The 26,282-nt window shown below is 49.2% G+C and overlaps 14 protein-coding genes across 14 annotated transcripts; 6 read left to right on the top strand and 8 right to left on the bottom strand.

Moving 5' to 3' along the window:
* Nucleotides 1–690: 690 nt before the first annotated feature.
* K460DRAFT_317602 (MFS general substrate transporter) lies at nt 691–3,334 on the bottom strand. Its single transcript, XM_040930359.1, has 2 exons — nt 2,793–3,334; nt 691–2,736 (listed from the first exon to the last, which is right to left on the bottom strand). The coding sequence occupies exons 1-2, from the start codon at nt 3,079–3,081 to the stop codon at nt 1,154–1,156; spliced, it is 1,872 nt and encodes a 623-aa protein (XP_040786832.1). The 5' UTR covers nt 3,082–3,334; the 3' UTR covers nt 691–1,153.
* Nucleotides 3,335–3,971: 637 nt separating this feature from the next.
* On the bottom strand, nt 3,972–5,425 carry K460DRAFT_408560 (uncharacterized protein; the record flags this gene model as incomplete). The annotated part of the gene is made up of 2 exons (XM_040937177.1): nt 3,972–4,867; nt 4,918–5,425. 2 exons carry the CDS (start codon nt 5,423–5,425, stop codon nt 3,972–3,974), a joined length of 1,404 nt encoding a protein of 467 aa, XP_040786831.1.
* Nucleotides 5,426–6,204: 779 nt separating this feature from the next.
* Nucleotides 6,205–8,770, top strand: K460DRAFT_388124 (uncharacterized protein). The gene is made up of 2 exons (XM_040935674.1): nt 6,205–6,876; nt 6,929–8,770. Exons 1-2 carry the CDS (start codon nt 6,334–6,336, stop codon nt 8,498–8,500), a joined length of 2,115 nt encoding a protein of 704 aa, XP_040786830.1. The 5' UTR covers nt 6,205–6,333; the 3' UTR covers nt 8,501–8,770.
* Nucleotides 8,771–9,114: 344 nt separating this feature from the next.
* Nucleotides 9,115–10,003, top strand: K460DRAFT_379238 (40S ribosomal protein S5; the record flags this gene model as incomplete). The annotated part of the gene is made up of 4 exons (XM_040935153.1): nt 9,115–9,213; nt 9,264–9,304; nt 9,411–9,594; nt 9,686–10,003. The coding sequence occupies 4 exons, from the start codon at nt 9,115–9,117 to the stop codon at nt 10,001–10,003; spliced, it is 642 nt and encodes a 213-aa protein (XP_040786829.1).
* A 458-nt stretch (nt 10,004–10,461) lies between these two features.
* K460DRAFT_287768 (uncharacterized protein) lies at nt 10,462–11,505 on the bottom strand (the record flags this gene model as incomplete). Its single annotated transcript, XM_040928995.1, has 1 exon — nt 10,462–11,505. The coding sequence occupies one exon, from the start codon at nt 11,503–11,505 to the stop codon at nt 10,462–10,464; it is 1,044 nt and encodes a 347-aa protein (XP_040786828.1).
* Nucleotides 11,506–12,740: 1,235 nt separating this feature from the next.
* K460DRAFT_287283 (beta,beta-carotene 9',10'-dioxygenase) lies at nt 12,741–14,460 on the top strand (the record flags this gene model as incomplete). The annotated part of the gene is made up of 2 exons (XM_040928951.1): nt 12,741–13,131; nt 13,190–14,460. The coding sequence occupies 2 exons, from the start codon at nt 12,741–12,743 to the stop codon at nt 14,458–14,460; spliced, it is 1,662 nt and encodes a 553-aa protein (XP_040786827.1).
* Nucleotides 14,461–15,502: 1,042 nt separating this feature from the next.
* Nucleotides 15,503–16,066, bottom strand: K460DRAFT_408555 (uncharacterized protein; the record flags this gene model as incomplete). The annotated part of the gene is made up of 1 exon (XM_040937176.1): nt 15,503–16,066. The coding sequence occupies one exon, from the start codon at nt 16,064–16,066 to the stop codon at nt 15,503–15,505; it is 564 nt and encodes a 187-aa protein (XP_040786826.1).
* Nucleotides 16,067–17,648: 1,582 nt separating this feature from the next.
* K460DRAFT_288330 (uncharacterized protein) lies at nt 17,649–17,882 on the top strand (the record flags this gene model as incomplete). The annotated part of the gene is made up of 1 exon (XM_040929043.1): nt 17,649–17,882. The coding sequence occupies one exon, from the start codon at nt 17,649–17,651 to the stop codon at nt 17,880–17,882; it is 234 nt and encodes a 77-aa protein (XP_040786825.1).
* Nucleotides 17,883–18,775: 893 nt separating this feature from the next.
* Nucleotides 18,776–19,993, top strand: K460DRAFT_369127 (uncharacterized protein). The gene has a single exon (XM_040933902.1). The coding sequence runs from the start codon at nt 18,913–18,915 to the stop codon at nt 19,696–19,698; it is 786 nt and encodes a 261-aa protein (XP_040786824.1). The 5' UTR covers nt 18,776–18,912; the 3' UTR covers nt 19,699–19,993.
* K460DRAFT_267001 (uncharacterized protein) lies at nt 19,971–20,435 on the bottom strand (the record flags this gene model as incomplete). Its single annotated transcript, XM_040927517.1, has 1 exon — nt 19,971–20,435. A coding segment is annotated over one exon (465 nt), but the record flags the coding sequence as incomplete, so codon positions are not given.
* Nucleotides 20,436–21,114: 679 nt separating this feature from the next.
* On the bottom strand, nt 21,115–22,125 carry K460DRAFT_289817 (uncharacterized protein; the record flags this gene model as incomplete). Its single annotated transcript, XM_040929146.1, has 1 exon — nt 21,115–22,125. The coding sequence occupies one exon, from the start codon at nt 22,123–22,125 to the stop codon at nt 21,115–21,117; it is 1,011 nt and encodes a 336-aa protein (XP_040786822.1).
* A 1,299-nt stretch (nt 22,126–23,424) lies between these two features.
* On the top strand, nt 23,425–24,370 carry K460DRAFT_434117 (uncharacterized protein; the record flags this gene model as incomplete). Its single annotated transcript, XM_040938376.1, has 2 exons — nt 23,425–24,111; nt 24,266–24,370. 2 exons carry the CDS (start codon nt 23,425–23,427, stop codon nt 24,368–24,370), a joined length of 792 nt encoding a protein of 263 aa, XP_040786821.1.
* Nucleotides 24,319–25,270, bottom strand: K460DRAFT_343396 (Isochorismatase hydrolase). The gene is made up of 2 exons (XM_040931220.1): nt 24,825–25,270; nt 24,319–24,762 (listed from the first exon to the last, which is right to left on the bottom strand). Exons 1-2 carry the CDS (start codon nt 25,101–25,103, stop codon nt 24,466–24,468), a joined length of 576 nt encoding a protein of 191 aa, XP_040786820.1. The 5' UTR covers nt 25,104–25,270; the 3' UTR covers nt 24,319–24,465.
* Nucleotides 25,271–25,506: 236 nt separating this feature from the next.
* On the bottom strand, nt 25,507–26,093 carry K460DRAFT_388120 (uncharacterized protein). Its single transcript, XM_040935673.1, has 2 exons — nt 25,766–26,093; nt 25,507–25,715 (listed from the first exon to the last, which is right to left on the bottom strand). Exon 1 carries the CDS (start codon nt 25,992–25,994, stop codon nt 25,770–25,772), a length of 225 nt encoding a protein of 74 aa, XP_040786819.1. The 5' UTR covers nt 25,995–26,093; the 3' UTR covers nt 25,507–25,715; nt 25,766–25,769.
* Nucleotides 26,094–26,282: the final 189 nt, after the last annotated feature.

Genomic DNA, 26,282 nt, shown 5'->3' with positions numbered 1-26,282 from the left:
TCTTTGAAGAATATGTTATTCTCTTGCTTCTCATTTGATATCCGAACGAACTCTATGATTTCTACCAGTTTGAGGTGACAGGCGTGTTGTAATGCAAACACCAGGTTCTTGAACGGTAGGCCCTCTTTTGTTGTGCCATAACCGCCACTTTTGGTAGGTTTTGAAGCATAGGTTTGACGTCTCTCGTTCTGAGTCGTCGAGGAACAACGTGATAGTCTGTTCCTTGAGGTGAGGCAAGTGTATCATAGTCTCCGGCCGCCGGACCATAAGCTATTGAGCATCTATATACGGCAAAGAAAGCGCTGTCCAGAGGGCGGCGCCCATCTACCTGGGTGGTTCTGACCCGGGTTGCTAGCAACTGCATCATCTTCCTTCAAATGTTGTGTCCTTGTACGAACTGCAGAAATGAGAATACTTCCGGTCAAGTGTCTATTTAACTGCTCTTAGCACCCCGGAGTACCTCATGACATTATCAGGACATTTTTTTTTTACCTCTCTTGACGCACCCTGTCACCATTGACAACCTCAACACTAACATTATAAAGCATCGACATGATGAATGACATCCTCGGAATGTGCCACGGCTTTGGTTTGCATTACTGTCCGGATGTTCTCTGTTGCACGAGATCATTACGAACAAAATCAACTCAAATAGGTATAATAAGCTGATAGGGCGTCGGTAGGATCGTTGCATGACTGAGATGGTTGTATCATGTAATGTTGAACTATGTTGACAATCGGATGGTCGATTTACGACCAGAGTAGTATGACAGTATATCATAAACGCCAAAGTTATGCAATTAACAATCTAGTCTACATGCTTCGCTTGCTAAACGACCAGTAAGATTCGTAGGAATTTTCAGTATGCGTGTTCAAGAACGATTAACACAACGCTGGAGTATTAGCGTGGAGATGCGCAAGGAAGTATAGGAGGAGAGATGCTGGAGCAAAACAATGACGCTAGAAAAGAGCAATCTACAAGTTTTAGGTGAAATAGTAAGAAAAGAAGCCGTAGAATGAAAAGATTGACCGTATACATCGTGGATACCGGCAAAATAATATGGACACTGTCCAAACGTTGAGATTTCTCAGTCATCCCATGTGGATTCAAAGGCGATGTCGATAATGCCAATCAATCATCGGTCATGGTCGATCAAGGTTCCCAGGATTGGCGGTTAGAATAGATAGCCCCGTAGCTCCTCGGCTCGTCCTCTTCGAGTAGGCTCTCCATAATACTTCCGGCATCCGTGTTGGTAATGGTGATAGCATCGTCCTCATCTAGCTTCTTCCGCATGCGGTAAACCTGAACCGTGACATACGTGACCAGCGCAGTGCCGATCAAGAACGCAGCGATGCCGAGAAATGCATTGACAGGCGTGGGGTTACCGTCGAACGTTCGTTTCGTCAAGGCATTGATACCCGTCTGCGAGAGATTGACTAGTCCAGAAAAGCAGATGATGGTACCGTAGACACGACCGAAGGTTGCAAATCCGAAGACCTTGGTGGCATAATCGGACATTGCAGAGTAATACAGGGGGCGTAAGAAGACGAAGAGGATGACGTTTACATAGCCGGCCCATAGAGCTGGTATTGAGCCGACAATGCTGATGGCGGTGATAACGACGACGATAACGAGGAGTACGTTTGGGGTGCTTACGTGATCGAGTAGGGCGCCGAGAAAGGGTGTACTTATTACTCCAGCAAGAGGTAGAGCCCAGTCGAAGAAGTCGTTGACTTTGGTGGCCAATTCAACCGAGTTCAGCATATAAATATACTGCTCTCGAATTGTTGCGATGAAGTAGTTCATGCGCACCATTTGCAAGACTGTAAGAAGCGTCAGAAGAATGAACCAGGGTGTCAGCATCTGATCCTTCGCCGACTTGTTGTGCAGTGCACCCCATACCCCTGATGCCTCTTGCTTGTGCTCTTTCTTCTCTTCTTGCATCTTCCGCGCCACTTGATCACCGAGGAGCTCGTCGAGCTTGCTGAGCCGCTGACGGCGACGGACACTGCGATGTTTCCTCCGTCGCCACATCTCGTCATCAGGCAACTCATCATCGGAAGAGTGCACGTCCTGCATTGCGTCTTCAGCTTTGTATATCTTCATCTCCAACTGTGGGGCGGTCTTGTAGGCTTCGTTTGGTAGAAACGTCAGCTGAGCGATGATAATTGCAACTGGCACCGCGAGGTAGACTAGGAAGAATGTCTGTGGTTTGAAACCTCTGTTAGTTGCCTCGTAGATGAGTCTGTAGAAGAGGAAGACAGCGGCCGAGGCATCGAATGCTCCTGTGACGAGGGCTACAATACTGCCACCATATTTCGGGAAAGCATTAGCAATTTGGAAAGACGGCAGGAAGACAAAAGTGCCTCCCAATGCAAGGAAGAAATTTCCGATAGTATAGCCGTCAAACTCTGCAATCTGAAAGGCAAGACTCATAAGAACGCTGCCCACGGTGAGGAATAGAGATCCGAGCAAGAAACATATTCTCGGGCCATAACGGTCGAGTAAAGTGCCGACAGGAAGCGCAGATACATTTGCCGTAGTCGACGCCAGCGAAAAGAAAAAGTTCAATCGCAAATCCTGGTCGAAACAAACTTCGACATTTGAGTCCAATTCTTCTTTCGTGCAGAGATTTCGGAAGACACCTTCCTTGATTAGAATGGGCTTGAGTGCTGCAAAGCCAAAGACAATGCCGCTGGCGAACCAACACGCGAGGACGGTCGCAGTGACCTGTGCTGTAGTCGCATGAGCAGTTGAGCTTTTTGATATTACCGAATTAGGAAAGACTAACCGATACGTTTGGAAGTAGACACTTTGTAAGGTGTCAACCCCCCATACTCTTCGCCTGCAACCGGTACTTCAGGCTTCTTGAGAGCATCATAGCTGATGACTCGCCTGACTTGCTTGCCTGAGACACCGAGAAAGCCAGCAGATTCTGAGATGGCGCTCTCGAGCGAAAGCCGACGCCCCGAAGCCTCCTGTCGGCTAAGCTGGCGATCGACCGGTGGAAGGAACAGGTCGACTAAGGCTTCCTCGCGATCAATGCCCTCTTGTTGCGTAACATGTTGAATGAGCGACATGCAGGGCAGCAATTGAGCTCTCTCGTAAGGGAAACGCAGGACAAGATGGGGGACCGCAGGAATAAAAGATGGGTGAGTTTGGGTCGGGTGGTCGAGGCTGCAAATCCTGAAAAATGCGGGTAGGAGCGAGGTCCGAGTTTATTTGACACGACGACCCTGGCAAGGCCCCAAAGGCCTGGATCACCGGGGTCACATGTCAGTTGATCTTCAATCACCAGAGCGGTGCAGCTTTGCGGTGAGGAGAAGACATGGGGTTAGTAACATGACATTTAGCATGTTTACGGCTGTTGCTTCGTTCGCTTGCTCCAGTACCGCAAAAGGCCCCGAGGATTCTGCGGTGGCGTCTGGTTGGCTGTGACCTTGCAGCTCCCCGGCAATAGCAGCCGCCGATCGCCTCTCCGCATCACATCGGTCCTTCAAGAGCAAGGAAGCGTTTGGACTGGTGGTAATAGATAAGACGGGTGCCGCAATTAATTTGTCTTGGAATGATAAGCCATTGACTGGAAAGCTCTGCCTGAAGAGAACGTACGCGAAGCTTTTGCTTGGGACGGCCATGTACGACCCAGTCCAGTGTCTTCGCTATGCGCCGCGAGATTGCGCAGAATCGTGCGATCACAAGCACAACTTTGATACGAAAAGCCTTCTCTGTTACGCTCTCACCTCTAGGGGTCAAAGGGGATTAACTAGTGCTATGACTGTGGGGGGTCACAGAGTATTATTGAATGCAAGAAAGCTCACGTGGAATACCATGAACGCGAACGATTACGCATCCACGGCGCCCCCCTCCCTCTAGTCATCGGTCCCTGTAGGATGTTTCAGATGGCCTTGGACACTTGAAAGAAACTCCGTCAATGCAAACATGCATTCACTATCCACCATGCTCCCTACCTTCACTTCCAATAAGGATTTTCGCTCACACATTCGTCAGGCACCTTCGAGCTGGGCAGCGTGTCCAGCAGAAACACCAATCTCCAGTCCCCAGGCATCTTATACACGCAGCGATGAGATAGCAGTAATTTAGCCTTCTTTTTCTCTTGATACTCAACAGTAGTGCTGTGCATCTGTATGAGCTTGCGCAGATTTTCCCAGTCGAAGAGCTTCATGTCGCTGATATTAGTGGGAAGCGATTGCAGGAGATCAGAGTTTCGGAGGGAAGCGGCCATGCCGGCCCTGAGCGCATTGGCGACGACATTGGGGTGACGGAGATCGAACGTGTCGGTGATGCAGCCTATGAGTAAGCCTTCATCTAGCTCCTTAGGACGCTCGAGGAGGTACTCGTGTGCTTGGTCGATGAGAAGGCAAAATTTACTGTGAAAGTCTTCAGGCTCCATCTCGAGTAGATTCTTTAGTTCGAAGCCTATCTCTGCCTTGCTGTGGGTAACTAGCATGTTGAAGTATCGTGTCTGCTCCATGACGACAGTGAGGTGGGTGATGCAGCGGTAGTTGACCATGTTGTTGGCATGTTTGTCGTAGTGCGAGCGGAAGGGGACGCGGTACTTGATGACCTTGACCCAGCTGTTTAGGTAGGCGGTCCAATGCATGACGGGTGTATGAGGGAGATTATACTGGGCGCCGGTGAGGTCGAGCGCAATCCTAGTGCCGTCTTTGAGTGTAATAGAGTAAATACCCTTGAGGTCACCTTTCACGTCAAAGTTTGGGTAGACAATGTCTTCGCGGTCGGCTCTCACAACACCAAAGAGCCCCTTGTGCTCGACGAGATGGCGCGCGTTATCTGGAGTGAAGTGCACAACTTCCTTGATGTCCTTCTCGATGTCGTCGACCAGGTCTAACATGTCATGTTAGTAGACTGAAGATAAACACGCTATGTTGGCATACCTTCGAAAAGCGCCTGTATTGCGGCATGCATGAACACGAAAGCCCAGATAGAGTTCTGATCAGCCAGAATCGCGTGTTTCGCCTCATGATCACTGCTTTTGAACGTTGTGTGCGGGAATTTGATGAGCCAGCCGCCAGCATGGCGACCGCAAGTGCTCTCCTTTCCTGGGCCGGCATTGACACCAGGGCCGGCAATGACTTCGATTGTAACCAAGTCGCCATCTTGATCGCGAACGATGCGGACATTTCTCATGTCATAAGCCCAGGTATCCTGGATGAAGGCGTAGAAGAGGGCCTGCGCGACCTCGCCTGCCTTCTCAGCACGTTTGAAGAGTGTGTCACTCAAGACTAGTGGACACTCTTCTCTGTGCGGCTCGTCGATGGCTTTGCAGAGCGGGCTGCAATACCAGCGTGTCGGCTGCAGGACATCGTCTGAGTCACGTTCGCAACAGGACTGGCAGAATATCGTGCCTGGGCAAGTACAGTGGACGCAGGGTTCTGGAGCCATGGCTCAGTAGGCGTGGAGATGCTGCGCGGTTGGTGGTTTCGTTATCGTCTTGAGCTCATGCGCGGATCCGAAAAAAGATGTAGGTGACCTGGTCTAGTGGGCTATCGTGGTAGCTCAAATTACAGATTCACCTATCCTGCTTACTTTAGACTCACCTTCACTGCTAACAAAGAAGTGAAACCAGGTCGAAGACATCCAGGCTATGCTATGACAGCCGCTGTCCTTGATCTAAACCCATGATAGGTTCAATAACATCCTAAAGAGGCCTGCCACGATACAGCCGCAATGAAGTCCTACTCCGAGTTGTACTCAATCTGTATTGATGCAAGCCGTGTTGTCTATTGTTAAGTTTCTCTTGGAGTCGGGAGTTCCTAGGACTGTATATAGAAGACGTTATGAATGAATGCTTTTGCGAATAAAAATGGGGCATGTGAGCTCTAGGAATCATATTTCAAGCCATCGCTGCCTGTCCTTGGATTGTTGTACGAGCAGACAGTCCAGACATGTTTTACTTTGCAGCCTCTTGGACTAGCGTAAGCGTGGATGATGCGGCCTGGAAAATGATAGCCTGACTGGAAATGTGGCCAAGGACCGCCTTGAGTGCCTTGAGCAGAATCAGGCTGGAGAGAAAGTACGACAATCTTGAAGAAGCTCTTTAATACAAGCAACACGCGAGATCGACCGATGACGTTGGGCTTTGGAAGGGTGGCCCAAGCGTGTTGTTAGGGCAGGGAAGGTGCGTCGCTTAGCTTTGTTTACCATCCATGGGTCGCTCGTACCACCCGACACACCTGCAGCTCCCTCAGTATACTACATTTGACGGCATTACGACAGTATATACCCCTCCACACTATCTCTACTCCCCCAATACCGTCAAGTTGGCGCGACTCAAAGAATCGCCGGTCCCGATGGACCCGCCATCGCCCACCAAGCTGGCCATGTCGCCTGGCATGCCCATCTTCCCGGTCAGCCCGGAGCGCGTCGCAGGCACAAAACCGCCATATGGCGAGCCTGTACCAATGTCGCCTTCAGCGCCCAACTTGCGCTCCTACTCGCCGCTACGGAACGGGCATCGCCGGAACGATTCAGACGTCTCGGTACAGGGTCTTGCTGTCATGTTCGAAAACCTCGAGGTTAAGGACCCTCGGGAAGCAAGCAAGCGATTCAGGGAGGCGCTGGAAAAAGAGAAGACGAGGAACACAGAAAAGCTTATAAAAATGGAGAGAGAGCATGCTAAACGAGAGAAGGACCATGAGTTGGCGTTGAGCCGACGTGACGTGCGCATCGATGAGCTGCAAAGCAAACTTGAAGAAACAGAGCAGCGCAATGAGGTGGGCGTCACAAAGGCACAGTATGAAAAGGAGCGCAAAGCACACAAGGCCAACGTCGCTCAATGGGAGAAGGTGTTCAAGCAAAACGAAGACAAATGGCGGAGTACACAGGCTAAACTGGTATGCTGTTGCGAAGCAACGCTAGACTATCCGAATGCTAACGAAGTACCAGATCGAATCCGAGGTCCATTGCCAGGCTTACGAAGGAAAGTACCGTGAATACAAAAAGAAGTGGATGGATGCCAACAAGGAGAACTTGAGGGCAACGAGCATGATCCCAACATTGCAGACCAAGATCCAGGGTCTGCAACGCAATGTACAGCGCGCCGAATCTGACGTCAAGTTCAAGACCGAGGAGGCGGCCAAATACCAGAACCAGGTATACAGCCTACAGGTAGAGCTCGAGGGTGTCAACGCCCGATTGGGCGAGGAGGTTCAGACTCTAAAAGACAAGCTGAGTCTAATCGAGGGAGAACGCGATGCTCTGAGGACTAGTCTCAAGGAAGAGGAAGTTATGCGCGTTGCCGGCGAGGGCCATATCGCGCTTCCGGCTGCAGGCATCGACGAGGATGATGAGTTTGGGTCCCCACCTCCATCCCCACGCAAGCAGTACACTTTCCAGCGCATGGATGACGATAAGGAGAACGTTTCGCCAAGGAAGGGAGCGGTCGAGCTCCGCTTCATTCAGCAGGAGCTGGCAACCGAGAGACGTCTCCGTGAACGGGCCCAGGACCAAATCGACTTCATGAAGATGGAGTGCCAGTTCCAGTGCTGCTCTTGTCGTATCGCTGAGAACAAGGGCCAAAAATACATTCATGACAACGTGTATGCGACCGAGATGCAGCTAATAAAGATGTCTGTCCCGGCATTCACACCTCCGGCGAGCAACCAAGGCGACGACCAGATGGACATCATAGTCATCAAACAAGAACCTATCGATGATGAGCGCCCTATGACACCACCATCGGAGCCATCGATGAGACAAGAGCAAGACCTTGACAATACCGAACAAACAGACAATGACACCGTTATGGCTAATTCGCAGGCCAATGATCCTGAGGCGACAGTCACCTTCTCACCATCTACAGGCACATTCCGATCTATTCCGTCACCTGTTAAGGCTATTACATCCCCACATGGCTTGATGCTTGCAAAGCCACCATGCCTAAGCTTCTCTGCTGTCACGGAAATGACAACTGAGTCCTCGTCCTGGACTCCAGATGCGCACAGCACAGTGACCCCGAATGAAGTTGTCCTTTCGCCAGCCTTCCAACCGGAACCACGAGCAGAACTGATTCAGAGCCATCGCAAGGAGACCAAAGCCGTGGATATTAGCATTCACGAGGATGCTATTGAAGACACCGACGAGGAGGACTTCGAGCCACCAACACCATTCCATGAGCCTTCCGGTCCTGCTACACCTTATCTCACACGAACTATCACGACAACGACCACCATTCCTCTACACTTCTCGCCTGCGACTCCAGCCTTCAAGCCAGGAAGAGGCCCCATGACGCCTTCTACTGTAGCTCATGCAGCAGAGGACGCACGCACACCCGTCTTGGGCGAGCTGTCGCTTAATAAGCTACCGTTTGACCGAGAAGCCGCGCTCGAGGCAATTCGGGAGCGACGAGGTCGCGCACGAAGCATGGCCGCCGGACATGGCACTCCGATGAAACAAATGGTGGAGGGGGTTAAGGAGCGAAGGGATATTAGCGCCCCAGTGTCAAGGGTACGACGGTGATCACGAGAGATGTTTGTGAAGCTTTTTCTGATGTTGTAGTGCTAACGGGAAGTAGCGCGACTCGTGAAAGCTGTTGATTCTTTTGCATTCAATTTTAGGTTGCGCTTAGCGCTTTGCACGGAGTTGGAGGCCTGTCGCTTTCTGGGTTCTGCATTGGTGTTGGACAAAATGTTTGGTTGTTTGGATAGTCCGCGATTAAGCCAGATACCACGGTCATACCCGGCGTTGGATGTTTTAGCATAGTATTAATCGATTGACTTCATGTGCCATAACTACTACTGCCTAGCTCATGAGAGGAAATTCGCACTGCGCAGGGTGGATGTCTTCAGTGATCCTCACAGCCTCGAAGTGTAAGTAAGGTACGAGAGTTGCCGAAGCTGTTCCACCCTTCTTCTCTATCGATACGACCTAGAGAAAATATTGGAGTTCCGCTTGCTCAGGGTGGAGTAGTTCACGAGTTGAGCTGTGCCAAGATATCGGCGCTCCCCATTGGCCCGTTAGCGAGGGAAGGAGCACAGCTAGCTCGCACTCGAATTTGGCGGCCTCTTGAACCTCAGCAGCGACAACAAATTCCACGCCCACCTCCTTCCACCTCCAAACCGACAACCGCAACCATGTCTGACGGCGAAATCGAGGTCGAGAGCCCTTCCGGCTATGCCATCCTTCCCAAGGATGTTACCGACGAAATTGGCAGCGTCAAGCTGTTCAACAAGGCAGGCAAACCGCAATCTTTGGAGACACGGGCTGTTCTAACATCTTGCAGTGGTCCTATGAGGAGGTCGAGGTCCGCGACATCTCCCTGACGTACGATATCCCCACCCTCTTCTTCTGCGCGCTCTACGAATAAATTCGGCTGGCATTGGTGGATATCGAATTGCATAGCGAGTCCTTGAGCTAACTCAAGCCGCAGCGATTATATCCAGATCCGCTCCCCCGTCTACATCTCACACTCGGCTGGCCGTTATGCCGTCAAGAGATTCAGGAAGGCACAGTGCCCCATCATTGAGCGCCTCACCAACTCGCTCATGATGAACGGCCGCAACAACGGAAAGAAGCTCATGGCTGTGCGCATTGTCGCTCACGCTTTCGAGATCGTATGTCTATCACCCGAGCGCCGCTGTCAAAGTTTTCGAACTTGAAATAAATGCGCGGACGAAGTTATGTGTGCGGACTGACTCTCTATAGATCCACATCATGACCGACCAGAACCCCATCCAGGTCGCCGTCGATGCTATCGTCAACTGCGGTCCCCGCGAAGACTCCACCCGTATTGGTTCCGCCGGTACCGTCCGTCGCCAGGCCGTCGATGTCTCACCTCTCCGCCGTGTCAACCAGGCCATCGCCCTGCTCACCATTGGTGCCCGCGAGGCCTCTTTCCGCAACGTCAAGAGCATTGCCGAGTGCTTGGCTGAGGAGCTGATCAACGCTGCCAAGGGAAGCAGCAACTCGTACGCGATCAAGAAGAAGGACGAGTTGGAGCGTGTCGCCAAGTCTAACCGATAAGGAAAGGCGTACGTGTATTGTGGTGGGACTGCATGGTGTCTGGGAGGAGTTCTTTCTCATGGCTACGTCTGGGATTACTGGACGGATGGAGGATCTGATGCATTGCAAGGGTTCTCTAGGCGATTAAACACCTCTTTCATGGTTGCATGACAAAATGGACAATACGATACCAAAAAAACTTGGCTCTGTTATGTAATTGTGTCCGTCTGTGAGATGCAAAACGGGCAGCATATCCCGTCTTGCCTGAACTTGGGAGCGGCGCTTTCGGGAGCAGAGAGTAGCATTGAATGAGATCACACGAATGTAAAGCTATATCACTCATCATTATGGGGACTGATCACAATTCCTATACTTGCCTCGCACAATAGGCAAGCTTGCTTTATGGGACTTCTCACTATCTAGGGTATCATCTCACCAGACAAATCATGAAGTCATGCCGACCCCCAAGGTATATCAAGCTAAGCCTTCGCTCGTCCCAGCACGGCTTTCTCTAGGATCCCCCCAAGCTCTGAGAAAGTGACTTTCCCGCCGTTGCGCTCTCCGGATACCTGGGCATCTGCGTATGCTTGCTTCATCAGCTCAGTATCTACCTTGACGAGCCATCCTGGACCTGTTATTACGACATGCGCGCCGTCTTTTTGTAGTTGAGAAAGCAGCCCGCTAGCTCGGACCAAGCGCTCTACCCATATTTTGTCTTTGCCTTCAGTCCACGCCACATCTACCAAGTCGGCCGCTCCTCTTTGCTGCATCACTTCCCTGACCCTCAGCACCACTCGTTCTCGGCGTGCGTTCTCTTCATCCGCCTCCCTCTCTCGTTCCCTCTTCGCCTTATCTCGTTCTTCCCGCTCTCGTTCTCTGATCTCTTCTTCTATTCTCGCCCTTCGCTCACGCTCCGCCGCGAGTGCTGCCTCACGCTCCTCGGCCCCTTCAGCTTCTTGTAAGCGCCGTAGTTCGGCTTCTTGGCGATGGAACTCGTGGTAGGCCCTCCGCTGGTCTTTTCGAGCTAGACTTTTGGCTTTTTTAGCGCCGACTGTGCGGTTGGCGGGTGTTGGGCGGGGCCCGTTTGCCTGAGCGGGAGGGTCTGCTGGGCCGGGTGCGAATGCATCGGGGACGTCGTCGTCTACTCGTGGTGCTGGAGGCTGCTGTCGCAGTGGCTCAGCACGGTTGGGGGGTGGTGTGGGGGCGAATGGAGGCGGTCCCGCCATCATCTCGTCTCCGTCGTCTTGCAAGACAAATCGCTCGTCGACTGGCGCATCATCATCTTGTGGTGTTTCGTCCTCCGTTTCTGTACCTGGTAGACGTGTGTTGGCTCCTTCTCTTGGCTCATGTATCGCATTTTGAGCCTGCCGCTTGTTGTACCATTCTGCTATTTGTGGGGCGAAATATAATGTCCCGCACAGAATTGCTGTGTGTACAAGATCTTGTAGAAGAGGTGTGCCCGGTTTTGTGAAAGGGAGAAGGAAGTTGAGCAGCGTGACGGGGAGGGAGATTAGGGCGCCCATTTTGGCGATTTCGATATCGCGGGGTGGTATTTACTTTCGGTGAGTCGCCGGCGTGGAGTAGAGGTAAAGATGGATATTGAACCGGATTGAAGGCTCCCGCTATCGGGCCATATACATAGCGGTGCTCTCTGCGTGGATGGTTTCGTGACGTTGGGTGACTTCGTTTGTCTGGGGAACCACGGGTGGGTGTGAGAGCGAATCTCGAATTTGGTGATGCAATCCTGCCCCAGGCCGTAGGGCTGAGAGAAAAGCGCGCTAATCCACATTGAAGCTAGCCGCTGCCTTGCCTATGGTGAACGTTGCCCAGGCAAGGCTGACGTTTAACCCTCGCAAACCCATGTACTTCTTTCTATCATTTGGCTGCCAAGCCAACTTAGCTCCGCATTGTTGCGTCTATAGGCGAATATGTTTCACTATTATTTAGTCTGGAGCGGATTCCAAATCATCCTCGCCTAATTCTACCATATGCGTGCAAGCCTTCGACAATTAACGAAATATCCAACACGGAAAAGAGCTGTGGCTCAGTACCTTCAGCAAACCTAGCGTTACGCAAGTGTGAACCATCAGCATGGGGCTTGAAAGCACACGCAATGATACGAGCGTATGGCCGTTAATGATTATTTTCGAAGAGTTACTGACTGGGGCTTGATCGGTGTGGCTTTCGGCCGTAACTCCGGTCAATGTTCAATCCACCATATTGCGTCTTACGGACGTAGCAGCATCATCGTATTTCGGATGACTAGCCATCTTGAGCTGTTCACTAACAGCTTACACCATGGCCTATTCCCGAAACTAACGTATCACAGCAACAAAACCCAGCGTTTCACAACCTCCGACCTTCCAGAAGGCTGGACATGGGCAAGCGAGCACACGTGAAGGGCGCTAGTTTTTGAGTACTTATCGTTATTTAGGTATAGGTTACGTACGCACCTTGTAGAACGTGCGGGTGCTGATCTTCGACGGAGAGACTACACCCCTCACAGATGTTACGTCCGTTGCTGCCAAGTATATGTTGTTGGTGTCGAGCCGTTCTTTGTTGTTTAACTTTTGAATTTGCAACAAGCGCATTCTTATCATCTCAGCTCAACAGCGCTACCTGATCACTTTACATCTCCAACCTGTCTAGAATCATCGTATCACTAGACACTCTCATTCGAAACGTATTGACATACATCAAGCGGTTACTATTCATACACATACCACCTACCACTCAAAGTCGAACCTGAATTTCCGGGATGGTTGCAGCCGTAGTGGACTCATGGCCGAACGACGCTGGATTTGATAACAACTACGAAGAACACAAGCCGGTCGAGCTCGTAGTCAAGGGCAACATTCCGACTTATGCAGCAGGCGTTCTATATCGTACAGGTCCACTCGGATATAAAGCAAAGACAGATGATGGCAAGATTTGGGCAGCAAAACACTGGTTCGACGGGTTTTCCTGTGTTCACCGCTTCCAGGTCGACTTCCTAAAGGAAGATGGGCCAGCCAAGGTTCAATACCGCTCACGACGCATAGTAGATGAGTATCTCGAGGTCGTTCGCAAGACTGGCAAACTTGACAGTGTTACTTTCGCCTCGAAGCGTGATCCTTGTGAGAGTTTTTTCAAGAAAGTTATGAGCATCTGTAAGTGACATTGGTGTCCATTTACATGGTTATGCTGACTTCGTACCTCAATCTTTAGTCTACGCTTCACAGGCTACACGAAATGCACGCAATGCACATAACGTTGGAGTTACACTATCCATCAACATGCCGGGTGGAGGCTATGTGAAGAATCCTGAAAAGCCATCGATTAATGGACACACCAACCACATTGAAACCCTTCATGCAAAGACGGATGCATTTCTACTTAACAAAATCGACCCCGAAACCCTTGAACCGCAAGGCATCGCAACTCAAACAGTGCTTCATCCTGAACTCAAAGGTCCCATGTCAGCCGCTCACGCAAAATCAGACCCTGAGACTGGTGACATCTTTAATTTCAACCTCGACCTCGGATACAAGAGCACATACCGTGTTTTCCGCACCTCGGCTTCAACAGGTAAAACCGAAATACTCGCCAGATTCAATGGCAAACCAGCGTACATTCACTCCCTATTCCTCACTGAGAACTACGTCGTTCTCTGTGTGTGGAATAGTCATATTACATGGAGCGGCATCTCGCTTCTCTACAAAAAGAACATTGTCGACTCCATTGCGCCTTTCGACCCCAAGTCCAAGGCAATGTGGTATGTCGTAGACCGCACACATGGAAAGGGACTCGTAGCGACGTATGAAAGCGACCCGTTTTTCTGCTTTCACAGCGTGAATGCATGGGAAGAACCGGATGAGACGGATCCTAAGAAAACCGACATCATCACAGAACTCAGCATGTTCGAGAACACAGACGTCATTCATCGGTTCTATTACGATAACTTGGTCTCATCGATCGCGAACCCGGAGTACATGGGTAAGAAGCGGACGTCTTGTTTGCCCATGCAGACGCAGTTCCGCCTACCACGTGTCAATGTCAGTGTCAGTACAGGCAACCCTAGGCCTGCGGAAATCGTCTTCCAAGCGGACAAGATGATATCAATGGAACTCCCCACAATCAACCCTTCTTACCTTACGCACCGACATCGCTATTCTTATGGCTGTGCCGACCGCCTCAAGTCATCCTTCATGGACGGCATTGTCAAGTTCGACAACTTGACTCAAAAGAGTATCTTCTGGGAAGTAGAGGGTCACACACCAGGTGAGCCTATCTTCGTGGCGGATCCTGAGGGCAAAGCAGAAGATGATGGCGTGCTCTTGACGGTGGTGCTGGATGGGTACGTAGAGAGGAGTTACTTGTTAGCTCTAGACGCAAGTAGTCTAAAGGAAGTAGGAAGAGCGGAGATGGCTGGACCTATGGCCTTCGGCTTTCATGGCGCATACAAAGCGTTCGAGAGGAGATATGCCGGGGACATCTAAGGGAGATTGTCGAGTGTGTTATACTGGCACATCTGTCGGTATGTTTTGTACTGTACGTGCTTTTCAGGCGTTCATGATCTCTCTTATACGATTATCTGAATACTGGATCTTGCATAATCTCGATATACCCTTTTGTATTTGTTCCTGCAGTTTCGACTTGCTCTTGCCATTTTATCTTTCGCCATAATTCTCTAATTCCACCACGTAACTCGTCTAGGTTGACTCCATCAGAGGTTGCGGTAGCGTGTAGGAGCAGGATTGCGGTAACTGGGTATTTGAGTTGGTCTTCGGACATGATCGGGTTGTGTTCTGAGGTTTGGCTTTCTGTTGCATGACTTTCGATGTGGAAGTGCTAGAAATATGCCATTGTCAGTGTTGAATTCATATTCCACAAGATGTTTATATGAATGAGGTTTCCATGACTCTGGTGGGTGGTAGTCATATCGGCACGGACGCCGTAACGGTAATTCTAACTATACAGTCCATGACCTTACATCGACGGTCATCAATGAATCGAGCCTATACACCCTCCCGAGATTTAGCGAAGATATCAGGTATAGGTTCTTACATCATTGGTTTCATGGACGTAAGCAAATCTTAAAATTATTATTATATTACCAGTCTTGTAACTAATTCTAGGTCAACAAATGCAAGGCGTATTATTTTGGTCACAGTACTACAACATGTGATTCTAGTTATAATGCGCTTCTTCTATATTTTTCGCCATGACGATGAGAATCTAGCGCAAGGCTGCTACGGCTGCATCCTTGTGTAGTTCGGAATATTCTTTCTATTGGCGTAGCCTAAAATGCCTCTTGTTAAGACTTTGATACGGTAATAACAACAGCTTCTTTGGCCTGGCCATTATGCTGGTTCATGTCTCACTAGAATATTTTAGTTTGATAATTTCCGAACCTTGAATTCGAGACCTAATTACACGTGGACAAGGACCCGCTACTACTAAGATACCCAGATACAGCTTCATCCATGTCCACTCCAAGGTGTCTCATTGATACTTTAGACGACCTCAGATTAGTTACCCCTAAATGTAAACATTGCCAAGAGGAGGTCCCTCCGCCTCATGACTATCTGTTGAATCATTGCCACTCTGTGAAAGCTCCGTCTCAGCACCACCTGTTGATCTATCGCCACTCTGGTCCGGCTTAATATGAGGATTTTCAGGAATTCGATAAATACTCCATCCTTCTAGTATGTTTTCGAGAACTAATTGCCATCCCGCTGGTGGGTTCATTGAGGTCAATCCTTCGTTTGTCTTCAGGTAAAGTCGCTCGTCCGTATTCTCCAAGGTATTTCGATCATCGTAGCAAACGAGATAACATGTATTGTGGGTACACTGACGTGTTAAGATGATATGCTCGCATTGCCAGTATAGGGGAATATCTCTGGCTTGAAGTCCAGGTATAGTAATATCAGCTAAGACCTTTTCGTGTTCAAAGGTCCAATTAAGCGTTGAGTTACCGCTATCTATGCCTCTAGGTGGGGCACGCTTCATCGTGAGGGTGATTTTCGGTAGTTTCTGTAACCCCAGGACACTGGATTCGGCTACGACGGGTGTATCCGAGTTGATGTAGTAATGAACAGGCATTGTGATGTTGGATTTTTTGAAGTGTTCTTTGGGCCTTGGTTGTGAAGCTCATGGGGTCGATTCTGGAGGTGTGTTTGAAAAAAATGTGTATAGGCACTCGAGAATTGCAACTTATACCTCGATGCAGTCAGTAGAAGATGTCATAATCTACATGACTAGCCGTTGACTAGACGGCACTGCTCAGTGGATGACATCCACTGCCACAAGCTTGACTCTTCGAAATGTAAGATATATATTTCGTCCTCACGATCATTCGGGCTAGAAAAAACGACTAGATACTATTTTCACGATAAACTAGTCTAGGAACAGTGTGTTGAAAATTGTATACCGATTCAAGCTCTATGGCTAGGATGAGAATGATATGTCTAATTATAACGAAAACTATCCATCTACATCTCAGAGTCTTCTGTGTTGCGAGTTTATCACGTTAAGCTTTAATTTAACTCATACAGTGACTTCGCACTTCAAAAAACTTTAAAAATCAACTATAACATCGTTACGAAGCTTTGAACCAGAGTTTGTGTCATGCGAACAGTAATAGTCATAGGTAGTCCACACTATTGTGCATTATCATGACCACAGCCGAGCTGTGAACATCTAGAATTATTGCTAACGATGTTCGGTTTCAAGAACCATATTAATTGTTTCCAGATCCCTGAAAAATTCATTCAGTCCCCAAGAAGACCTTTTTCGCCGATCTGAACGACCAGCGATTCGTTTTCCCCATCGTAGTGCTCGGTTCCTCGAGGACCATATGCAAACAGCTGCATAGCTCAACTAGGGCATAGGCGCTTTGAAATTCCTCTGCATTCCGAGTTCACCACGAGCTGGGAAGTATTGGTATTGATTGTGGTGCTGTAAATATACTGTGTTATGGTGCTGGGTATAGCACCTGAACTGTGGTTTTATACTGACTTCTCCTACTGCGTTGTATGATCCGCTCTTGCGTCGACTTTACTTTCATTCATAGAAACAAATCAGATCTACCCAGAGCCAAGATACGAACGCTAGCCGAAATGTATTGAAACTTGTTTGAGACCATGTCCTTGATGGAATTGCTTGTAGCAGCTCTCTGCCTGTGGATGGCTTTCTGCTTAGATATGATATGTGGTATGCGGACTACATCGATCATGATTGTTCGTTCCTCGAACGACTGACGCATCGTCAGTAGGAGTGTATCCCGACCTTTGGGTTGCCGAGGAAGTCCGATATCCCGAGTCTTTCCCGGTTTGCCACGCACCAACTCGCATTTGCGTCATATAACCGCATAAGCAGAAAATGCGAATCCCTTAGAATGTAATCAATCTTGAAACGGGGTTAGATCGTTCGGGTATAGCGGAAGTATCTACAAACGCGGATTGTAACAATCTGTGCTCGGTGATGACTCGGTAGTAATATTTGTTGGGAGTGTCTTACTTCATAATGGATGAGATATATAATGAGGTCACGCCGGGTTGTTATATTGTCTATCAGTAGTATAGTTAGCAAGAAGCCAACCCATTACTTCAACATCCCTATTGTCGACGAACTTCTCTATTGTACCTGTAACTAAAACGGGCGTCATACTACCACCAACATGGCTATGCAAACATCTCAGCCTTCAAGTCACACCTCCTCAGCCACTGCGCTAGTTGAACGCTCCCAATCGACAAAAAGCCGGCATGCACTCGGCACCAACTTGCTCAAATCGGCACTGAAGAAACCATTTCAGGGCTGGTCAAAAGACCTCCTGCGTGCAAAAGATAACGACGATGACGACTATAACTTCACAAGTGGTGCGCGCCGTGGTGCTGAGCACTGCCGCAATGGTGATTGAGGAGTACGCGGAGGCGGCGACGAAATAAGAAAGAATGCGAGTTTAGAATTTGTTGGCACAACGTGAGATAAGGATAATTTGAAGTAGCGAGCGGGAGAAGAGCTAGAACCGGAGATGGCTGGACGCAGCACCTGCACGAAAGGTAGATGTCGCGTAGCTGATGTTGAGGGAAGCACGGAAGGCGTTGGGCACTGTGTTCTATACCTTCATTGACGTAAACGCTACTTCTTTTTCAATGCAAGAATACGAGGTAACGGATTATCGCACGATTTTGAGTACCTATCAAACACTGCGGATGGATTTTGTTGTGTGGTGGTGTTGAGTCAGCTGTCGCGCATTGTAGAAGGCGCCTCCCTAATTCGGTCTATACGTTACTTCTCATCAACTCACAACCCGGCCCATCTCCTTTCATCGCATGCCTTTGCGATCTGTTTTCGATGTCTGGGCATCTTTCCTGTTAAAGACAGCTGGAGGGCTCCCTTGCTTTTCGTCTGCGCCCACCGCCTTCCACGATCCGCCTTGCTTCTTCCGTGAGCATTCGCTTAGAATGCATGGAGCTTAAAACTGATCCTATAAAATCAATGCTTGGCAATGGCGCATATTGACAATGCGTTGAAGATCTTTCGTGACAATGTTGTCTGTCGCACAGCAGGTAGGCTCGTTCACAGCGACGATCCACGGGGCTAGCCCAGGTGGCCCCTCTCTACCTCTCCATCATTATATTGAGGGGATCGTGGGGACCGAGCAATTTCAAGCAATCTTCTGCCAAGATACGTTTGCCTAACCGTCACGGCCAAGTAGCCTCATCTAGCTGCGTCATCCGTCACCCTGGTCTGTGCGGCTCATTATACCTGCAGGATGCGTTGGCCCTGGTGAGCATCGCCCCGACTTCTAATGGACCACGACGTCCCATTTCATTCACTCTACTTTCTCGCTGTCAAATCGCTCTTGTTTACATTCTCAGGCGTTCGTTAATTCAAAGTCTCCTGCGCACTATCCTCCCGCATCGTCTGTAATACCACTCGTTATAATGGCTACAATACTCACTACGACTTTGTTCGCTACATACGCCGCTGCTCAGCTGACGACGTCTATATGGCTACCGGGGGCCGCGAATGCCAACCAGAGCTTTGTTGGTTCTGTAATTGAGCAAAACGGTGACCACACTACTCTGTCACTTGCTTTCGAGCAGGGTCCAGCCCAAACCCCGGATTACTACCGCAGTGCGCCTGATACCGTCACGATAGGGGGAACCACCTTCGTAGCATACGAAGCCACAGCAGTCGACCCAGTAGGCGAAAGCAAAAAAACAATCACCGTCTCCCTTGCATGCTCAAGGGCGAGAGCTAGCGCAGCACCTACATGCACCATGTCCACAATTGGAGCCGAGGCAGTTCTCAGCGAACTTTGCGCCGGACTTTCGACAGAATCGCAGGCCACGCCAGTTGAGGGGGCGCAATACTGCACCAATGGCGCCGACTTGACATTCCAACAAACTTTGACGTTGAGCGGAGATTCCCAGCATTACCTCAACAATTACCAGGTTATCATTACAGCCGGAACAGAAAAGTTGGGTGCTTCCGCGGCCGCCACTCCGACGGCAAGCAGCGCCTCAGCCACGGGTTCTACATCAGCGCCTGCTAATTCTGGATCCGGATCTGGATCTAGTACAGCCGCTGGCAATGTATCATCTGTGACAGGTGCGAGACCTTCCAGCTCTGTTCCACAACAGACCACCAATGCTGCTGCTCCCATGAGGTCAATGGCACCTGCGCTGGCCGGCCTGGGTGCTGCAGCCGCTGTTTTCTTCTTGTAAAGGCATAATTAAAATTAATGTCTATTTTCCTGTACACTATAATATTATTACCTGTATTTCGCGCCACGGAGGGCTGCAATCAAATGTCTCAGCATATGGAAAGACTGATGTCCATACTATAACTGGCACATTGTCATAATTTCAATTCGTGCACCTTGCTCAAGACGTTTGTCTCTCAGAATGAATCCGTCAATGTTCTGATCATCACATCGGGTGTCACTATTCACCTTCTCCTCTCGCATGAATTTGCCCCAAGTTCAATATTTCGATCGATCACGGCAAACTAATCTCTGTCCCCTCTTGCCAAAACACGCCTGTCCCTCCGCATCCTCCTTAAGCTGCCCACAGTAAACATGCCCTTCACAATCAACTCTCTTGCACCTCCATCTACTCACCTCATTTCCACCTTTCTCGACGAAGTAACAACCTTGATCGCACCCGTACTTCCATGGCTCCTCAACTATATGATGACAGCGCATCTCTGGTGGGAACCAAGAGCTCTTAATACTGACGGATTTTGTGGATAGCAAGTCGAGGTCTTCGAGTAGGAAACGATCATATTTAGGTTTATTCAGGTCGCCAGAAAGTGGGAGGACGGAAGAAGGCCCAGTTCTTGGGTGAAAGACTGGGGTGCGCGTAAGGATTGAGGGCAACCATTGTGGTGGCGGACGGGGAGGGGTATGAACTGTGAGAGTGTAGACGGTGGTATGATTCTCCGTTAAACCTTGTGGATCGAAGAAGGGGGGTAATGGCATAGTGCTTAAGTTTATTTTCTTTTTGTTTGAGTTTGAGATCTTAGGATTGGCTCTTTGTATCCTTTTAGTTGGCTGATGTAGGAGTTCTCGGGTTGCGCGAAGGGAAATTTATGAGGGAAATTCCAAATTCGGGGCGGTTATTGAGGTGAAAGATGAAGTCAGATCAAGTGGGCAAGTCGTTTTGTGTGGTAGGTGAATAGAGGTGGACTGTGAAAGAAAATGTATCACTATGGGAGATAACTATCTTCGATCATTCTAGAGCGCCTGACGCATAAATAAAAGTAAGAGAAATGCGACAAGGTCATAGAAGTGGTGGTTGCAATAATGAACAATGATGTTACGGGATACACGCTTGTCCAAGTTCTCAAAGTTTTCTTAGTGTACGCGGTTTGATTTCTTCTGCCCAAAGTATAATAGGATGCGTGATGAGAAAGAGGCGGGCGCGCATGAAAAGCTAGCTGGACTGAGGCAAAAAGAGATGCAGGATCTGGAATGGAAACACACTGGATGAAGATGGAAACCTTGAGACGAGATTTCAGTGTGTGGTGGACTAACCCATACATAAAGTTATTCACGCTGGCGAAGGACACTTGCATAATCGAGCTCATCTACTCTCCTGTCTACTCTGGATCAAGGAATTGACCCATCGCCTACCTGCATCTCAGCGAACCTCAACTTTCTTCGCTGTCCAACCCGCTAGGGCCCAAATACCCTTCACGACGCGCTCTTCACCGTCATGTCCCCTCAAGCTCATCTTCCCCTTCTCCAACTGATATCGTCTCAATTCTTCATACACCGCAACTAGAACGTCCTTGAACTTATTTGATGGCTTTCCTTTCCAAAATGTGCCTCCAATTTTCGTACAGCACCGCTCAACAACCAAATTCATAATATCATGCCGTCTTGTCGGCCAAGGAGTTGGTTGGCTGTTGTGAGCTATACTCTGAGAGACGAGCACGGTGTATAGATGCAGCAGCGGAAAGTATTGTTCCTCCTCCAAATTTGTAGCCTCAATGATGAAGTCCCAGCTCACGTCTAGCTCAAAAATTCCTAGACTTGCGTTTGCCCTCCAAAGCAGACGGTTTGTGCGTGCAGTTGAAGTTAGCCATTTGGGCAGCGTGGCCGACGCTGTGGACATCAAACGCGCTAGTCTCACGAACGCAATCGCAAGCCCAGTCGCAGTATCCGGACGGCCAAGAGAATCCCACGATGCGGCAACAAGGTTGTAGCAGTCTAGAACAGGATCATAGCTTCGATCTTGTGGCGATTCGGTCCTGCGCGCTGTCTTGATGAGCGCGGGTATAACGGCTTGGTCTAGGATTTCGGTTATGCTGAAATTTCCAGACGGGTGGCGTTGCCAAAGGATTTTGAGACCAGGCCATATAGCCATCATGAGGGAGTTGAGGCGCTCAGGGGGCTGATCGCAAAGTGCTTTCCATATTGAGGATGTATCGAAGTCTACTCGAGGAGTCCTTTTCTCGACAACGACGTATCTACATGTTGGACATGCGCTTGAGTTTCCTTGTCCACTTTTGAGCCACTTCTTGATGCACTCATGGCCGAAGATGTGCTTACAGGGTAGTGCAACGGGTTGGTGACTTAAGCTAAAGGGCTCCGTGCAGACTACGCAGATCTCGGCGGGGTGGAGCTGTGTTTCGAGAAAGTTGTCCATAGCGACTGGATCAGGGTTGAGATCGGAAGCAGGTGTATTGATAGTAGAGAAAAGGGACGCAGACATGGAAGCAAGCGTTCATATCTACGTCGGTAAATGATCGTTTGTGACGAGTGAATTGATGGTGGAGGCACAAAGGCGTGAAAGCGTTTGCTCCTTCACAAGCTGTTCTTCGTGTGAATCTCATAGTTTCTACTTCAAGTCCACGAGGGTCCTGTTGCTCGTCATGTCAATGATCTTTCCCCTGAAAATGAAGTTCAATATACCGGTTTAAGTATCTGCGAAGTTGTTTAACAAACCTGCCACTCCGTAGTCTTGATCATCTCCTACAGTTCCGGAAGACCGACTATAACATGACTAAGCCTCCAAGGGACAAGCATGATCGCGTAGGTAGAAAGTAGATAGCTGACTAGCGGATTCTCTCGGGTAGACGCAGACACATAAGCATTGTTCAATGAAGGTGTTGAAAGCTTACAAGTACCTAGTGGTGATTATCTTGAGGGATCTTTCCAGGCACTATTATAGGATACGCGAGGAGTGCGCAAGTGAAGGGTACCATGGGTAAGAAATCAGAGTAGCCATTGTATCTTACGCATTCTTTCTTAACTCAGAAAAGAATAAAATAATGGTGCCTCGTAAGCAAGCCACTGGAGAGCTTTTACAAAAGATTGGTTTGAAATGACGTTTGCGTAAACAAACACGTGCCTTACTAGCAAGGGCGATAGTATGGCTAGGACCATCACTTAGCACTCGTTCTTATCGCTAAGCCTAAAAAGACGACTTTGCTATACTGTTTGTCGGATCTGAAAGCATACTCAAGGTCACGCTAACTTTAGGTACTTGGACGGCGTTTTTGCCGCTCTGCTAAACTAGTCCGGTAAGTGCGAGATCGCTCAGCTGCCGTTTGTCTGGGCTCTTCTTTTGTTTGTATGTTCTTAAACTCCATCTCCCATTGGTTTTCGTTAGTGTTTAGATATTGCTCGCCTACGAGCCTGCCAATGACAAGCATTAATCTATATGTGGTACATGGAGATCATCTCCCGGTAAAACACTCCTCGTCATATAGTTATCGGCACTCGAACATCTTATCAACAGTAATGAGCTAGAGAGCGCAGCGAAATACGTATTAAAAGGTTGATCCCTAGGGTTAGAAGTTGGTTGTTAGCGACGCGAGCTCATGCTTTTTGTTAACTTTGCCGTATAATCTTGCGGAGCTCTGCAGTTACTAGCCGAAAGGAATCCCCCTCAATTCTACCAGGCTCCATCATCAGAGTCCTACAAAATAGAGAGAAGGCAAATATGTTTCTAGATGCGGTCCTTAGGATAACCGGACTGCTGGTCCTCACCGTTCCAACTTTAGCAGCGGAGTGCACACGTGAGGGTCTTCTCGCAGCCACCGAATCCTATCTCACAGCCCAAACATCCGGCAAGGTCAGCAACCTCAAGCTTTCGAGCAGCAACTTCACATACCGACAAAACAACGTTGTATCCGACATCACCAAAGGACTCCTTTCTACCGCCTACAAAGTTGATCTCAACCGCTCCACTGCCGACACGGTAGCCTGTGCTTCCTACACAATGTGGATCAGCACTTCTGGCAGCAAGCCATACGTTGTCAGCACGCAGATCCGGCACGCCAACAATGACACGAGCTCGATTAGTATGATTGACACCGTCGCCGCGAGCACGGGAGATTTGTTCTTTGATGCTAAAAAGACACTTGGATATATCCAGAAAGAAGACTGGAAAATTATACCCGCTGAGCAACGTCCATCGCGCGAGTTGTTGAAAAAAGTCGGTGACGCTTATTTGGACATGTGGACCGACGCCAAAGCCGCGGATAGTATTCCCTGGGGTACGGAATGTGAGCGCGTTGAAGGTAGCCAGTACACAAATCCATGTGGCAAGACGCTGCCGCGCGGCGGCAGCAGCAAGAATAATGGTATGAGACGATATGTGATTGACGAGGAAATGGGGAGCGTAGATGTGCTGGGTACGAAAATCCTATCACAAATACTATTCGAATGTTTTTGCTAACACATGAATAGTAGGTTCTTCACCTTTGATAAGACACCCATAATGTTATAGGCAGTATTCCGATCCTCTGTTTAGAAAAGTGCTAATCGTGTCGCTACTTTAGTGTCAGTTCGATAGTTTGGGCGCTTGGCCGGATAGTCATGAGGTTAGAGTTGTCGCGGGAAAAGTGAAGTATGTGCATACTGTTACTGTTATGAAGCTAGGGTAGGCCCGTTTAGTTGATACTTTTGCACTCGGGACAACCCATTGTTCTCAGTCTATTCCTTCATTCTGCTTGAGTTAGGTTGCCCCTCGTTTATATACCTACTTAATCTCGGAGCTCTTCACAACTGTGCCGAACGCATCCGCCAACTCTGCTAGCGCAACCCTCGTGACTTCGTCACCCTTGACGCCAGGGATATCGCGATCGCCGATGCCGTCTTCAACTAGGATAACCTCATAACCCTTTTGAGACGCTTCGCGAGCTGTCGTAGAGACACAAACATGAGCCATGTATCCCACCAATACCACTTTCTTTACGCCCAACGATTCTAGGGTTTCATGAAGGTTAGTCTGTTCGAAGGCGCCGGGAAATTGCTTCCCAATCGTCGTCTCGCCGTCCTGCCGATCCATGTTAGTATATGCAAGAAATAAGCCTCCAGAATAATCTTCGGTTTGTATACCTTTGGTTTCAACTCCTTGAACTCATCTGCAAAGTCCGTTCCGGGAGTAAAGATTGGTGCACCTTCCGGCGTTTTATGTAGGATATGCACGATCTTGCTATTCGCAGCACGATACTTCTCAAGCAAATCTGCAATCACTTTTCGGCTTTGCGGTGCATTGGTGACGGTCAATGCTCCAGAAGCATACTCGTTTTGGGCGTCGATGATGAGGAGCGCGGAGTCGGACGGCGATGCTGTGCCCGCGGTTGCGCCGAGGAGGGAGCGGAGGGATTGCGCCATCTTGATTGTTGGTGAAGATCTGAGATTGAGCGAACTTGTCAGGTCGTTTAAAGGCGTTAAGATGATGGTTATAGTAGTTGTTTTGCGGTTGCACAAGGATGGCGAGAATATTACTAAGGCTTCTAATTGTTACCCCGCTATGAATGGGCCTACATGACGTGCTCGGGATATTCCGCATCATCTTGGCATACTTGCCGGCCCCATTATAAAGAAGAGTGCGAGTGATGCCATGACTTGACAAATGACCTTTCTCTGCCGAGGTACCAAGTGAGGCTACGCTTGTCCGGTGGTGGTTTAGCGCTACTCGCTTAGGTAACTATGGTCCTACCGGCTCTCCTACAGACACGTGGCGCATGTACATAAAGGGTTCTCACTAGAAAGGTAGAGCTAGAAACACGATGGCCGACTAGACCAACTATCATATTTGAGGCATCCATAGCGCCGCCGCGATAGGATTCAGGTTAAGGAATCGTATAGATATAATACGAAAGGACGAGAACTGTGTCTTGTTACGGACCGCTGGGCCAAAGCGAACTCAAAGCAAACGAGTTTGTATATTCGCCATATATCCATTGTCCAAACACATTTCAGGAAGCGTTTTAACTCTAATACCTTCCTAGAATTAATTTTGATCAAGCCAAGGATATTTAGAGCGGATTTACCTGATCACAGATACGTCCTTCCACCCGGCGCTGCTTCCCTTAATTCCCGTAGATACTTCCCATGCTCCTGAATAATCTTAGGGCTTGTCTTCTGTGCCTCACCCTGACGGAGGGCATATGAGTACCACGTCTTGAAGCAATCTTTCTGCGCCGCAGTCGGGTAGTGTACACCTTTCGCGCGATGTGCTTGAAGCACCATGGACTCGAGCGAGCGAGTTGCGGCAGGCATTGTGGTGAAAGGGTTATCCACGTGACCAGGTAGGTTGAATTATCGCAATCGAGGTGAATCTTTTGACCTAACTTTCGCCCGATTTGAATAATAAAAAAAGCCGACAAAGGGATGGAGATGGGTCCTAGAAGGCTTCTATGTCCTGATGTTATCCCTCTTATCGGCTCTCCATCACATCTCCGCTTCGTGGTAGTTGTACAACGCCATGCGCGCATCCGCAAAACGCAGCCACCGTCACCATTTCTGGCGTATGAGCGCAACCCACCAATGCATCTGAGCTTACAGTCC

The sequence above is a fragment of the Cucurbitaria berberidis genome (assembly GCF_010015615.1).
Source record: "Cucurbitaria berberidis CBS 394.84 unplaced genomic scaffold K460scaffold_4, whole genome shotgun sequence".
Taxonomy (NCBI): domain Eukaryota; kingdom Fungi; phylum Ascomycota; class Dothideomycetes; order Pleosporales; family Cucurbitariaceae; genus Cucurbitaria; species Cucurbitaria berberidis.
This window is presented reverse-complemented; position numbering and strand designations above follow the sequence as displayed.